The 13,438-nt window shown below is 50.5% G+C and overlaps 2 protein-coding genes and 2 pseudogenes across 2 annotated transcripts in view; 2 read left to right on the top strand and 2 right to left on the bottom strand.

Annotated features, from left to right (window-relative positions):
- Nucleotides 1-2,042, bottom strand: part of LOC134491913 (zinc finger protein 595-like) — a 610,720-nt gene extending 608,678 nt beyond the window's left edge. The window contains exon 1 of the mRNA XM_063295976.1: nucleotides 2,025-2,042. The gene's annotated coding sequence lies outside the window, so the exon portion shown is untranslated. The remainder of the gene's footprint in view (nucleotides 1-2,024) is intronic.
- Nucleotides 1-13,438, bottom strand: part of LOC134491907 (zinc finger protein 91-like) — a 362,387-nt pseudogene that overhangs the window by 13,084 nt on the left and 335,865 nt on the right.
- Nucleotides 6,561-13,438, top strand: part of LOC134492034 (zinc finger protein 208-like) — a 216,664-nt pseudogene continuing 209,786 nt past the window's right edge.
- Nucleotides 8,623-10,087, top strand: LOC134492332 (zinc finger protein 501-like). The gene is made up of 2 exons (XM_063296507.1): nucleotides 8,623-8,674; nucleotides 8,832-10,087. Exons 1-2 carry the CDS (start codon nucleotides 8,623-8,625, stop codon nucleotides 9,986-9,988), a joined length of 1,209 nt encoding a protein of 402 aa, XP_063152577.1. The 3' UTR covers nucleotides 9,989-10,087.

Raw genomic sequence — 13,438 nt, 5'->3', positions numbered from 1 at the left:
TCACCTTTGCACCCAGGACTCTCTGGGCCTTACGGAGGAGGATGAGGTCTTCCCTGACCCTTCTCTCCGCTAGAGAGGCAAGGAAGGGGCTCTGTCCGACAGACCACTGCAGAGCTGGGACAGGATCTAGCTAAGAGCATGGAGCTTTGGGGTGGCCCGAGCCCACAGCTTCCACAAAGCACCTTCCTGGAGGGTTGGTCCTCCACAGTGACGCTCCCTCTGAGATGTCCTGGCTGGGTGCAGATGTCCCTTTTGCTCTGGCTCTGAAGTAACGGCACCAAAGTGGCTCCTGCCTTTTTATGTCCCCTAAATAGTGGACATTACAGGTGCAATATTGAGGAAGAATAACGGTAGGTGAAGGACCAGCCCCTTCCCCAAAAGAAGCATCATGCAGAAGCTGTTGCTTCAGGCATGGAGCTTGTAAGGCCTTTGTTCGCAAAATAAAGCATTCATTCATTCATTCGATTTATATTCCACCTTTCTTGTATGCTGACTCTACAAGTAAAATGAAGAGCTCTTAGTAGTTGGGAATGGGAGAACTAAATTCCCTTGTTCAATATCAATCACACCTGCTACTCGCCTTCTTATTCTCTGGAAGAACAAGAAGATGCGGGCCCATCGTACTGTATCTCCACCACTGTGCAGAATAACTGGTACTTCAGACTGTGTATCTTGATATTTTCTCCTCTCCTAGAAGTGCCAGGAGGAGAAACCACCCCAATGGATCATCGCACCTCTAATGTGCCCACACCCATGGAAGCTGTTCTCCCCTTGATTTCTGCCCAGACTCTCATGAGCACTAAAGACAGAAACCACCCTGAAGGAGGCTGTATAGAAGACATTCCCCAGACAAGTTTTCAAAGAGGTGGACTACGCGGCCAGGATGGATAGAACCCGGTCCCCCATTTGCACCTCATGGACTGAGCACTGAAGGAGGAGGACCCCCAAGACATATGCAGCCCCCAACTCTGAGAGATCCATTAGAAGCTTTTGACCTGCCTGCCAGACTAAGTGGGGGGATCTTTGCATTTCAGGGAACCTGCTCACACTAAGAATCTTTGGCTGGACTGGAGCTAACGATAGTAAAGATTATTCTGGAAGCCCTAATAACCAGACTAGGTATTTGACTTTGATGGCATTTTCCCAGCAGGTTGTAGCACCTGATCTCCTTGTCTGGGCTTGAAAGCTAAGCAAGGCTGGGCCTGCTTAGTAACTGGATGGGGGACTATCAGGAAATCCCAGAACTACAGGCTTGATTGGGGAACAGAAAAACTTGCTACCAGAAGGCAATGGAAACCACTTCAATACTGTTATCTAAAAAACACCATGGACATTTCCACAAAGTCACCAAGGTAAAATTTGAGTCAACAAAGGCTTCCTCTCTCTTAAAAACATTTATTTTTATTTATATTTTAATGGTAATTTAGGTGGTTATGTTTTTAGTGTCATTTTATTGTAAACCACCCCAACTCCCCCATTGGGGGAGATGGGCGGTGATATAAATTTAATAAATAAATAAATAAAAATTGAGATTTGGAATCCGGGGTGGTGATGGTGAAGATGAAGGACATCCCACATCCAATTTTTAATCAGGATACGCAGAAAATTGCATGTTGGTCATCTCTGCTGTATTTAGGACCAGATTCTCCTTTTTAAAGGGAGGTTTGATTCAGCGACACACCAGACATGCATCCTGGTTTGACTCCCCTAGTGAGCAATTGTTATTCTGCCCTGAGCAATTTAATGTGCAGGAGAATGAGGTAATTCTACTGGCTATTGCTTATCCTACCTGGGCTGGGGGCGCAGGTGCTCTTTCTGCTCCATCTGGAAAAGAAGACCTTTGAACAAGGCCCACCGATGTTGTGTTAATCCCTACGAAAGAGATAAAGTGGGTAGAAGGAGACTTCTTAAAAATACGGCGAATAATTTTTAGGCTGGTGATAGATATATTCCAGTCACAGCTGAAGCTAATCCTTTAAAACCAGTTTCTGAAGATGATACAACTCAGATAGCTCCAGTCTTACCTGGTGAGATGTCCTGCGTTTGATCCTCCCTGGGGATCCCTCTGAAAAGCCTCCTCTGGGGGCAATCTGATAGCTCCATGGTTGCCTTGGGACCTTGCACACCCACCTTACTGGAATTTTTCTGCATGTGGAGAACAGAAAGGAGAATCAAGGGGCAGGACATAGGAAAGAGGGTGTCATTGTCTCCTGACACCAGCTGCCCATCCCCGTATCCATCAATGGGGATGCTTCCTGCCTTGCAAGAAAAGTATCTTACAACTGTGGTGAAATCTTTTTGCCCTAGGAGTCCAAAAATATCCCCACAGTTATGCATTTATCCAACTCAATGGATCTTCTCTGCGCTTGAAGATCAGAGAAGAAAGAAGAGGAATTAGGGGGCAGAACAACAGCCCACCATGATACCTCTAAGTGGGGATGGAGGAACTTTCCACCTTCTCAGAAAAATGTCTCAAAGACGTGCTGAAATCCTTTTGACTTAGGACTCAAAAATATCCTCGTAGTTATGCATTTAGAGAAGTCAAGAATAACGTTTCTCTCACCAGCTTTTCTCTGTCCTCGGCCTGGCTCAGGAGGAAGCCTTCGGCCAGGGCCACGGCCTGGGAGCTGGTCTCGGCTCCACACTCCCGCACCCAGTTGGCCATCTCCAAGGGCAGGACGGCCAGGAAGTGCCCCAGGACCAGCAAGTCCAGCATCTGCGCCTTGGTGTTCCTTTCTGGCTTCAGCCATTGAAGGCAGAGGCGGTGGAGGTGGCTGCACACTCCTCGGGGTCCGTTAAACATCTGGTAGAAGCACCCCCTGATGTTTTGCTGCTGGACCTCCCATGGAAGAGTTTCTTCTTCCCAGACGTTCTGCTTGGTCCTTTGGCCCAATTCCTCCTGGCTCTCAACTGGAACCTCACAAAGTCCTCCTCCTTCTGGATCTTCTGCCTCCATCTTCTCTCTGGGATCCGCTGCAGCTCCAGTGGGCCTCCTGGATCCCCAAAACGTCTGGCGCTGGAGGAACAGAATCTGTGGGGAAACTTGGGCGTCCCCCAAAGGCCCCTTTCATGGGGGGATGGAGCCCCCTCTTTCCTCTCCCCACCCAAAGAAAGGCCTTCTGGGTCTGCCTCCTTCTTAGCCTCAGCCCCCTGCAGGGCTTGGGCAAACGGGCTCCCAGCTTCAAGGCAAAAGGGGCTCTGGCTGCCGGGGCCCCTCTTGCAGGGACGGAGGTTTCTTCCGGCACGAACATCCGCTCCCAACCCCCACGGTGAGAACTCTTGCAGCTCCAGCTCCCCCCCTCCCAAACCCCCAACCATGGAAGGGGGGACTTTCGCAGAGCAGCCCCTCCACGCCCAGCACAGCAGCAGGAGCTCCTCCCCAGAAGGAAAGAGAAGGGGTCTCCTTGGAAGGGGGGCGAGATGCCCAGGGCCGCAACGGGGGGGGGGGGGCAAGCGGGGCACGTGCCCCGGGCGCCGTGCTGGTGGGGCGCCAAAATGGGCGCGGGATCCACGTTTGCCCCGGGTGACGCGGACCCTCGTTGCGGCCCTGGAGATGCCTTTCCCCGTCACAGAGCAGATCCCAACGGCGCATCCCGGACCAACCTCTAGGAAGATCCGGCTTTGTTCTCGCGGCCGCAGCTCTGCTTCGCTCTTTCGGAGGAGAGGCAGCCCGGGATCTCCCGCTCCCTCTTCCAGGGCTCCGTTCCAGGAAGAGCTCGCGCAGGCTTCCTGCTCGTGAGGGAGGCTCCACCCATGGGTTAACGTGAGGAAGCGCGGTGCCCTAGAGAGGCAAGACCCTTGTCCAGGAAGACCCCCGCTTCCTGCCTTCCAGCTCCAACTTCCACTTCCCGCCTCCATCAGTCCAGCTTCTCTGTGCATCGGAGGAGCTGAGCTGCAGCACGAACGCTGCTGCCCTTTCATACAGTGGTTTGGTCAAACCTCCTTGTGACTCAACACCTGGCTCACGTACACAGCACCCATCTGACCCCCTTGGAGGTGCCCCTTGCGCAGTTCCTGCAGAGGTTGCTAGCCGCTGGATCCCTTTCAGAGCACAGGGAAATGAGCGGGAACATCTTGTGTTGCGGGTAGTAGGCGGTACTGAACGACTCTGATTTGTTAAGGCTTCAATTTCTCTACCAGAACGCTCTGGAGTAAGGCAAAACCCACCTTGCAGTCAACGAAACTAATCAGATTCAGCACTCACAATATGAGTAGGAAGTCTAGCTTATAGATGGGGATTTCCTGGGCATTGTCCATCCCAATACCAGCCCAGTCCAACTCTGCTTCACTCTTTTGATACCCACCAGGCTTGTCTTGGGGCTGAAGCCAAGCTGAGCTCCCGCCTGTAAGCTGAGTCTTCCACCCTCCATCCCACCGCGATGTGCTTCATTCGTGTAAGAACACAACCACCAGGGTTGGCGAACCCAGCCTGAGGGTTTAGCACCTTGCGCAAAGCCCAACCACTCTGTGGGTGAGGGGATGGCAGCGGCTCTCTTCGCCCCAAAGCGCTAGGAACAAAACCAACCCAAACCCATTCAGGTCCTCCTGAAGGTACACGGCGAAGAGGCCAAGCCACCCATGGAGTTGGAGTTCTCCATCGGGACCTCCAGTAGGACCCCTCCAAGTCTCCGTCTTATAGTCCCACGAACCTCTTGCACTGGCCTTCGCATCCCCTGGTCCCTCTGCAGATCACAGGGAGGCTCCATGTTGCCCGGCTCAAGGTCATAACCCCCACGCAGACGAGGGAGACCCGAGGACGCTTCTGCATCTGTCCCAACGCACTGACGGAACCAGCGGGTCAGCTGTTGCTGCGTTGCCCCTCTCCGCACTTGGGGGGAGAGCTCGTGACCCCACTTGGGACTTGTCCCAAATTAACATGGTTTTCTTTTTAGTCGCCGGCTTCTCTGTTGACATTTCCAAAGTTTGCTCAATTGCAGGTGCTGTCAGAAGGGTTTGAGTCCTGCTGCTGAAGGGCAGCGAAATATATATATTTATTTGGATTCTAGCTTACTGAGTCTTATACTGAGGACATTATCACCAGTTTCCCTCTGTGACCTGCTTCCTCTCCTGCACTGTCGCGAAATCTACCGGTTGTCTATAAAGTGTTCGTGAGGTTTTAACTTTTATTTTTAAAAAAGTTTCAATATGTTCAAAATGCAACAGAAAAGAAAATTTAAAAAAAAATCTATTCTTCCAATCATCGGATTTTCCAAACAGGTTAATTCGGGCCAATGAAACCTGCCGCACACCCCTGACCCTTTGCACGCCCGTCCTTGCACTCTCGGGGTCTTTGCACGACCGGCCGGCCTCGCTTCCACGCAGGCGCCGCCGGAAAGAGCCGCCAGGGGGCTCGCCCCTGCCGAGCGACGAGCCGACTGAGCATGCGCGGAGGAGCTGCCGGCTGACGGGCTTTCCCTCGCGGCGGCGGCGCCCCCTTCACCCCTCCCGCGGCGATGCAAAGGCGCAGCCTGCGCGCGAGGAGCGCATCGCCCGGCGCGCAGAGGGGGCTGCCCGGGGCATCGGGTGAGGATTGCATGCCCACCTCGAAGGGATCGGCCCGGTGGGTCTGGGGGAGGTGTGTCTGCAGACCCCCGGGAGGGACGAGAGCGGCAGGGGGCATCTTGCAAGGGAAGCCCCTTCCCCTCCCCCCGCCTTGCCTGCAGTGCCTGAGGGAAGGGGCTGCGCTGGGGAACCCCCCTCCTTTGCATGGGTCTGGGAGCTCCGGGTGGGGGGAGAGAGAAGCTTTTCTGGAGGGGCGAGCGAGCCCGACTCTTACTTCAGAAGGGGATCCGCGGGTCTTGAAAGGGCCTCTGCTGCCCCCTTGGGCCGAGGACCCCCAGGCTGGGCTTGCAGGGGGGCTGAGAAAGAGGGAGGGGTGACAGGCAGACCCAGATGCCATTCCTTGCATGAGAGAGGAGAACCCCACTTCTCCAGAAGGGCGTTGATGGGGATCTCCAAATCTTCCCACAGGTCTGGTCCTTTCAGTGCCTTGGAGATCCAGGAGGTCCCTTCGAAGTCTTTGGATCTTTGGGGGAGCCCAGAAAGACGATGGAGGCAGAAGATCCAGAAGGAGGAGGACTTTGTGAGGTTCCAGTTGAGAGCCAGGAGGAATTGGGCCAAAGGACCAGGCAGAAGGTCTGGGAAGAAGAAACTCTTCCATGGGAGGTCCAGCAGCAAAACATCAGGGGGTGCTTCTGCGAGGAGGCCGAGGGACCCCGAGGAGTGTGCAGCCAGCTCCACCGCCTCTGCCTTCAATGGCTGAAGCCAGAAAGGAACACTAAAGCTCAGATGTTGGACCTGGTGGTCCTGGAGCACTTCCTGGCCGTCCTGCCCTTGGAGATGGCCAACTGGGTGCGGGAGTGTGGCGCCGAGACCACTTCCCAGGCCGTGGCCCTGGCCGAAGGCTTCCTCCTGAGCCAGGCCGAGGACAGAGAAAAGCTGGTGAGAGAAACGTTATTCTTGACTTCTCTAAATGCATAACTACGAGGATATTTTTGAGTCCTAAGTCAAAAGGATTTCAGCACGTCTTTGAGACATTTTTCTGAGAAGGTGGAAAGTTCCTCCATCCCCACTTAGAGGTATCATGGTGGGCTGTTGTTCTGCCCCCTAATTCCTCTTCTTTCTTCTCTGATCTTCAAACGCAGAGAAGATCCATTGAGTTGGATGCACAAGGTCTGAAGGCAAGGGGAGATCTATCAGGTCCGCCTCAGAGGACACTTTTGAGGGGGATCTCCAAGGAGGAACAAGCTCAGGATGTCTCACCAGGTAATAGCAGATCCTTTCCTGTTTTTCCCTGATATTTCCAGCTCTCTGGTTTGGTTTGTCATCTTTAAGAATTGGTTTTGCAGGATTACCTTCAGTCTAGATGGGGATTTATATATCCCCCCCCCAAAAAAGAATTAATATATTTAGTGATTTAGTGATATATTTTAATATATTTAGTGATTCCAATTGGGACTGCCAACTTGATTGTTAAGCAAAGTTGTCGCTAAGTGAAACCGCAACTGTGCTTATGATGTTACTTCAGTTTTCCTTCTCTTTACAGACCTGCAAAGGCCATAGATGCGGGGATTGGTCGCAAAGTTAGTTTTTCATCACCATCATAACTAAATGAAGCAGTCACTAAATGAGGACTACCTATACTATATTTTAAAAGTCTCCCTCCTTTGCTCCTCTCACAGGGGATGGTACAATGTCGGCAGTACTTCGAGAAATTTCTTCTTTTCCAACTCTGCCTCCAACTCAGGTAAGAGAAGGGTCACCAAGTAATATGGACCAAGACTATCTCAAGACTTCCAGTTTGTTTTTTTGTTTGTCTGGTAATTAAGTTTTGCCACCACCCACCTCCCCCCAAAGGGGGGACTCTGGGCAGTTTACAATAAGGATAATCAGAGAGCTCAGGACATCATCGTCACCATCGTAACCCCGTTGCTGGGATAGAACCTGGATGTACATGTGGGGCGTGACGTGGTCAGGCGTCCTCCGAAACGAGGGAGAAGGTTTCTTCCTTTTTCAGGTAGACCGTGAGCCTCAGTGGGAAAAAAGTAACCAAGATACGACTTTCCTGGTATCCCAGTGAAAATGCCAATGATGTATTTGTATCCTGAATGTGCATCCATCCAGATGGACCTCTGCGTTGGTAGATTGTCAGGAACGCAGTGTTGGCTTGTAAGATAGTGTGAAAATTACCCATTCTAGTTTTCCAAGAATAGCAGGAGCGTATTTGGAATAAAATTGGGTTTAGGCTGCACTTGGGACGATGTAGCTCGCCTGCAGCCCAGCAGGCTGGGAGCCTCCGTACTGTTTGTTAGCAGGGAACGCTGCCTGTAGCACCCTAAAGCTGCTGGCCTCGTCTACGCCTGCTCTACCCTGCTGAAAAACCTTACAGCAAAGCCCCCCGGCCAAGGCCCCGATGAGCTTTGGAAGTCGGTCTCCGTGAGGACGGTGGGGCTCTTTCTGCCTCTTTGGATAATGCTGCTTAACCCAAAAGAGAACGGTGGGATGGATATGTATTGATATTTATTCTGGGGCCTTGTGAATTGAGAGGGAGATGTTCTAAAACCTTCCTGAGCTTGTCTGTTAGTGAAGAACATTCTCTTCTTCTTTCAGGGCCCGATATCCTTCCCGGAGGTGGCGGTGTGTTTCTCAGAGGAGGAGTGGGCTCTGCTGGATTCCACCCAAAAGGCCCTCCACGGGGAAGTCATGCGGGAGAATTCTAGCAACGTGGCCTCTCTGGGTAAGGGAAGGGCCCCTCTTTGCTCCTGAGTTCAGATTGTTGGTGGAAGGCCTTTGGAAGCAAACAGAAGGTGTTTCTTCTACCCCTGGCTGGAAAAAATGGGAAAATTCTGGAGCTCGCAGGAATGCGAGATGGAAACAGGTCCCTGCTGTGATTTACGGTCAGACCATTTTATGTCCTGGATTTGAATCTCCCTGTGAATTGACTAACCACTTGGCTGAAAAGAGGGAGGGCCCCCTCTAATCACAGAGCTTCCCAGCGGCTTTCAAGGTGATGATAGTAGCATCCTGTCGTCGTGAGGCAACCCCCACCCCTTTTCTTCATGTGTCACATGCACACCAGGAGAAGCAGAGCTTGTGGCACAACACGGGTTAATCAAGTTCGGGATGCTGCCCCTGTGTCCCACTTCTGCAGCCCCTGTAGCTCCCCCTGATCCAGGTTAAGTTGCTTTCTTCGGGCAGTGCGGAAATCGTACATTCTTCTATTAAAGCAGTGAAGCCCAAATCAGGTTCCTTCTGCAAAGGTCTGTTGATCCACTCAGGTTGCGTCTGAAAGACTTAAAAACATTTACGTTCCCTGTCTATCTCTTTCACAGGAGATGGACAAAAAACTGAGACTTACCAGGTGCCGGATATAGCAGCATCACAAAGCATCCAATGGGAAGTGGAAAAAGAGAGATTTGGAACTGACTGGGGGTCAGAAACCTATGTGGAAGATCTTGATGCAGGAAACAGAAGGGGGAAAATATGTAACGATAAGTCAGACTTACACTATCAGTGTGGAACTGAGATTAGAGATAGCCAGTATGAATGGAGGACGCCTGGAACGTTTTTCAGCCAAAACATCCCCCTTGCTTTACGTCAACGAATGCACACTGGGGAGAAGCCACATAGATGCATGCAGTGTGGAAAGAGCTTCAAGCACAGCAGTGCTCTTACCTACCATTCAAGGATCCACACAGGAGAGAAGCCGTATCAGTGCACGGAGTGTGGGAAGAGCTTCAGATGGAGTAGTGACCTGACTTCCCATAAAACTATCCACACAGGAGAGAAGCCATATAAATGCCTGGAGTGTGGAAAGAGTTTCAGGCAGAGCAGTCACCTTACTTCCCATCAGAGGGTCCACACAGGAGAGAAACCCTATCAGTGCACTGAGTGTGGAAAGAGATTCGGACAGAGCAGTAATCTTACTAACCATAAAAGACTTCACACAGGAGAGAAACCATATAAATGTATGGAGTGTGGAAGGAGCTTCAGTCAAATCTGTTCCCTTACTCTGCATAAAAGGATCCACACAGGGGAGAACCCGTATAAATGCATGGAGTGTGGGAAGAGCTTCAAAAACAACGGTAAGCTTATTTCTCACAGAAGGATCCATTCAGGGGAAAAACCATTTCAATGTATGGAGTGTGGAAGAAGCTTCAGTCAGAACTGTTCCCTTACTTTGCATAAAAGGATCCACACTGGAGAGAAACCATATACATGCATGGAGTGTGGAAAGGGTTTCAAGCGGAGCAGTGAACTTACTTCCCATAATAGGATCCACACCGGAGAGAAATCTTATAAATGCATGGAGTGTGGAAAGTGTTTCAGATGGAGGAGTCAACATACTTCCCATCATAGGATCCACTGTGGGGAAAGCACCTATGTAGGGAACAGACAGGGAAGTGCCTCCCCACATTCCCTGACTTTTCAGCCCCTCCGGTCAGGTTGTGAGTTGCCAGCTTGGACTGTCGCTTCGGTATCTTCTTGAGAGAAAGAGCTTGCCTGGTGCTCAAAGGAGGTCCTCCCTGCCCTGCTCCTTCGAGAGACAGTCAGTTTTGCCTGGGGGCGGCAGGTGGGTGGGAGGAGAGGGAGGAGTCTCTGAATTTTTTTATTGTAAACCACCCAGAGTCCCTTTTGGGAGATGGGCGGTGATAAATTTGATTAATAAATAAATAAACTGAGGTTGGGAAGAACAGCCTCAGGATTATCTGACTGGAATCCTCCAGGATCATTGGGGCAGAATCCAGGAATATTTGGGGCAGAGGAAAATCTGTTTCAAGCAACAGTGATCTCAGGAACATGAAATAAAGACCTCTAACATGCTATCCTTCCTACGATTAATTTCATTTCTCTGGATTGTTAAGATCTTTATTTTCTCTGGTGTTTCTTGTATGTCTGCAAGCTCAGTTTACTGGGCTGTACATACAATGCCTTTTGGGACCTCTGAACCATCACAACTTGTCATCTCTCCCCACTTCAGATTCTCTTATTGGAGATTCCTTTGAGGTGTTGCTTGTAATTTTATCAGCACTGTAATTTTTTAACCCAGCATTCATGACTACAACATGACTACCTAAAGGTAAAAATGAATTTTTACATTCAGTTTTTGTTAATAAAGTGGATTTTAAATTTTGCCTTGTAATACTGATATACTGTAATTCCCAAAGGAGGAGGCTGGTTTCCTTGGGTCCATGCCTAGTATCTTCAACGATCAGGAAGTGCGGCTAGAACATTTATTTCATCTTGCCAGTTAGGCCATAGGGTCCGTCTGCCCCACATGCTGGGGTTAGTGGGGAGGAAATCTGGTAAAGACATCCCCAGGGGGTAGGTGGCCACAGCAATAAGTATCAAGGAGCTATAACAAGGGAGGAAGGCAGCCCAGGGTGTGTAACCTCAAAGGTCTTCTGGAAGAGGTGGGCTGAGGTTTTCAGCCTTTCACTGTAGGGGTTCAGCCATGCCACTATACCATATAAATTAATGGAGTGTGTAAAGAGTTCCAATAGAAGAGAACATCTGTAGCTCAGGGTTGAACTGGAGTCCTCGGTGCTCTCTGAGCTTGGCTGTTTGCTTGCAGACATTTCGTTACACAACTAGGCAACATCATCAGCACAAGGGAGGGTGGGGTCTGCTCCCTGTCGATATACAGCGGCTCGCCCTGCCAGTGTTGGTGAGGTGTGGTTTTCTCCTTGGCAGTTCCTTGATTGGGGTATTGTTTTCTGCTTGATTGTTTGTCTGGTATTAATCCCTGCTTATCTGAGTATTGGCTGTTGGAGAGGTCTTTTTGTTTCCTTGGCTTTTCTGTTGTCTCTTTTGAATGGTGTGTAAACGTAGGTTATCTCTGTGTGTCTACTGGTGGCTGACTTGTCTGAATGCCAAGCTTCCAGGAATTCCTAGCATTTTTGGATTTAGCTTGGTCTAGAATTTATTTTATTTTATTTATTAAACCGATTATAAGGACGCCCAACACACACGGTGACTCCAGGCAGCTTACAGAATTAAAAACCATAAAAACACAATAGACACCCCACCTCAGCGGCAGCAAACACATTCATATCAGCCACTTGACTGGCTTGAAGCAGCTTGGGGTCCCCAGGCCCGTTGACAAAACCACATCTTCAGGGCCTTCCAGAACAGGAGCAAGGAGGGGCCGATCTTATATCTGGGGGAATGATGCTCCAAAGGGAGGGAGCCAGCATGGAGAAGGCCCTTTTCCTCAGTCCCACTAGGTGTACCTCCCTAACTGAAGGGACCTGCAACATGCCCTGCCTCCCTGCTCTGGTGGGCCGGGTGGGTGTGACTGGGGAAAGGTGGTCCTGCAAATAAACTGGCCCCAAGCCACGTAGGGCAGGAGTCCCCAACCCGCGGACTGGTACCAGTCCGTGGCCTGTTAGGAACCAGGCCGCACAGCAGGAGGTGAGCGGTGGGCGAGCAAGTGAATTTACAGCCTGAGTATTTACAGCCACTCCCCATCGCTCGCAATACCACCTGAGCTCCATCTCCTATCAGAGAAAGCAAGCCCATTGGCTGCCATCTCCAAATGGCATGAAGAAAAAAGGGCATGTTGCAGGTCCCTTCAGTTAGGGAGGTACACCTAGTGGGACCTGAAACCACCACCCCCAGTCTGTGGAAATATTGTGTTCCACAAAACCAGTCCCTGGGGCCAAAAAGGTTGGGAACCGCTGATGGAGAGCTTTAAAGGTGATGGTAACCAGCACCTTGGATTGAACCCAGAAGCAAATTGGCAACCAATGCAGCTCCCACAAAAGAGGTGACACAGGATGCTCACGGTTTCCCAGTTGAAACTGTGGTTGAGTCTGTCCATGTGCTGTGAGATGAAGGAGTTCTCATCGTGTCTTCTGACTGCTAGTTGGTGTTCGTGGATGCGCTCTGCTGGTCTCCTGCCTGTCTGTCCTACGTAGTGGCTGTTACAGTCTTCGCACTGTATGTTGTAAATATCTCGTTTTTTCTTCTTGGGCTACTGGGTCTTTTGGGTTGCTTAAAACGTTTTGAAGAGTTTTAGTTGGTTTATGTGCTACGGTGATGCCATGCAGTTGTAACGGTCTATCGGTGGTTTCTGAGATGTTTCTGATGTATGGCCGTGTTGTCCTTTTCATAGTTTCCATTGGTTGGGTTGCAGTGGGTTGGGTGGTGAGGCACTTTTTGATACTTTCAGATGAGCACTTACACATTGCAGCAACCCAGAACACCAGAAAAAAGAAAAAGAACATCTGCACAGCATCTTCCAACAAAATGGATACCCGCTCAACTTTATCAAATTCAAATACCTCTGAATGCCTCAAGTAGGGGGCACTTTTAATAGACCGCGTAGCTTGGATTTTGTGGGGCTACAGGTGAAAGATTGTGGAAAATTAGAACATCCTATAATTCGTGTTGTTCAGTTGCTTCTGACTCTTCGTGACTTCATGGACCAGCCCACGCCGGAGCTTCCTGTCGGTCATCAACACCCCCAGCTCCCCCAGGGACGAGTCCATCACCTCCAGAATATCATCCATCCACCTTGCCCTTGGTCGGCCCCTCTTCCTTTTGCCCTCCACTCTCCCCAGCATCAGCATCTTCTCCAGGGTGTCCTGTCTAATCATTATGTGGCCAAAGTATTTCAGTTTTGCCTTTAACATAATTCCCTCAAGTGAGCAGTCTGGCTTTATTTCCTGGAGGACGGACTGGTTGGATCTTCTGGCAGTCCAAGGCACTCTCAGGATTTTCCTCCAACACCACAGTTCAAAAGCATCGATCTTCCTTCGCTCAGCCTTCCTTATGGTCCAGCTCTCGCAGCCATATGTTACTACAGGGAACACCATTGCTTTAACTATGCGGGCCTTTGTTGTCAGTGTGATGTCTCTGCTCTTGACTATTTCATGCAGATTTGTCATTGCTCTCCTCCCAAGAATTAAGTGTCTTCAAAGTTGTGTACGCTGCC

Source organism: Candoia aspera, chromosome 2, assembly GCF_035149785.1.
Source record: "Candoia aspera isolate rCanAsp1 chromosome 2, rCanAsp1.hap2, whole genome shotgun sequence".
Taxonomy (NCBI): Eukaryota; Metazoa; Chordata; class Lepidosauria; order Squamata; family Boidae; genus Candoia; species Candoia aspera.
This window is presented reverse-complemented; position numbering and strand designations above follow the sequence as displayed.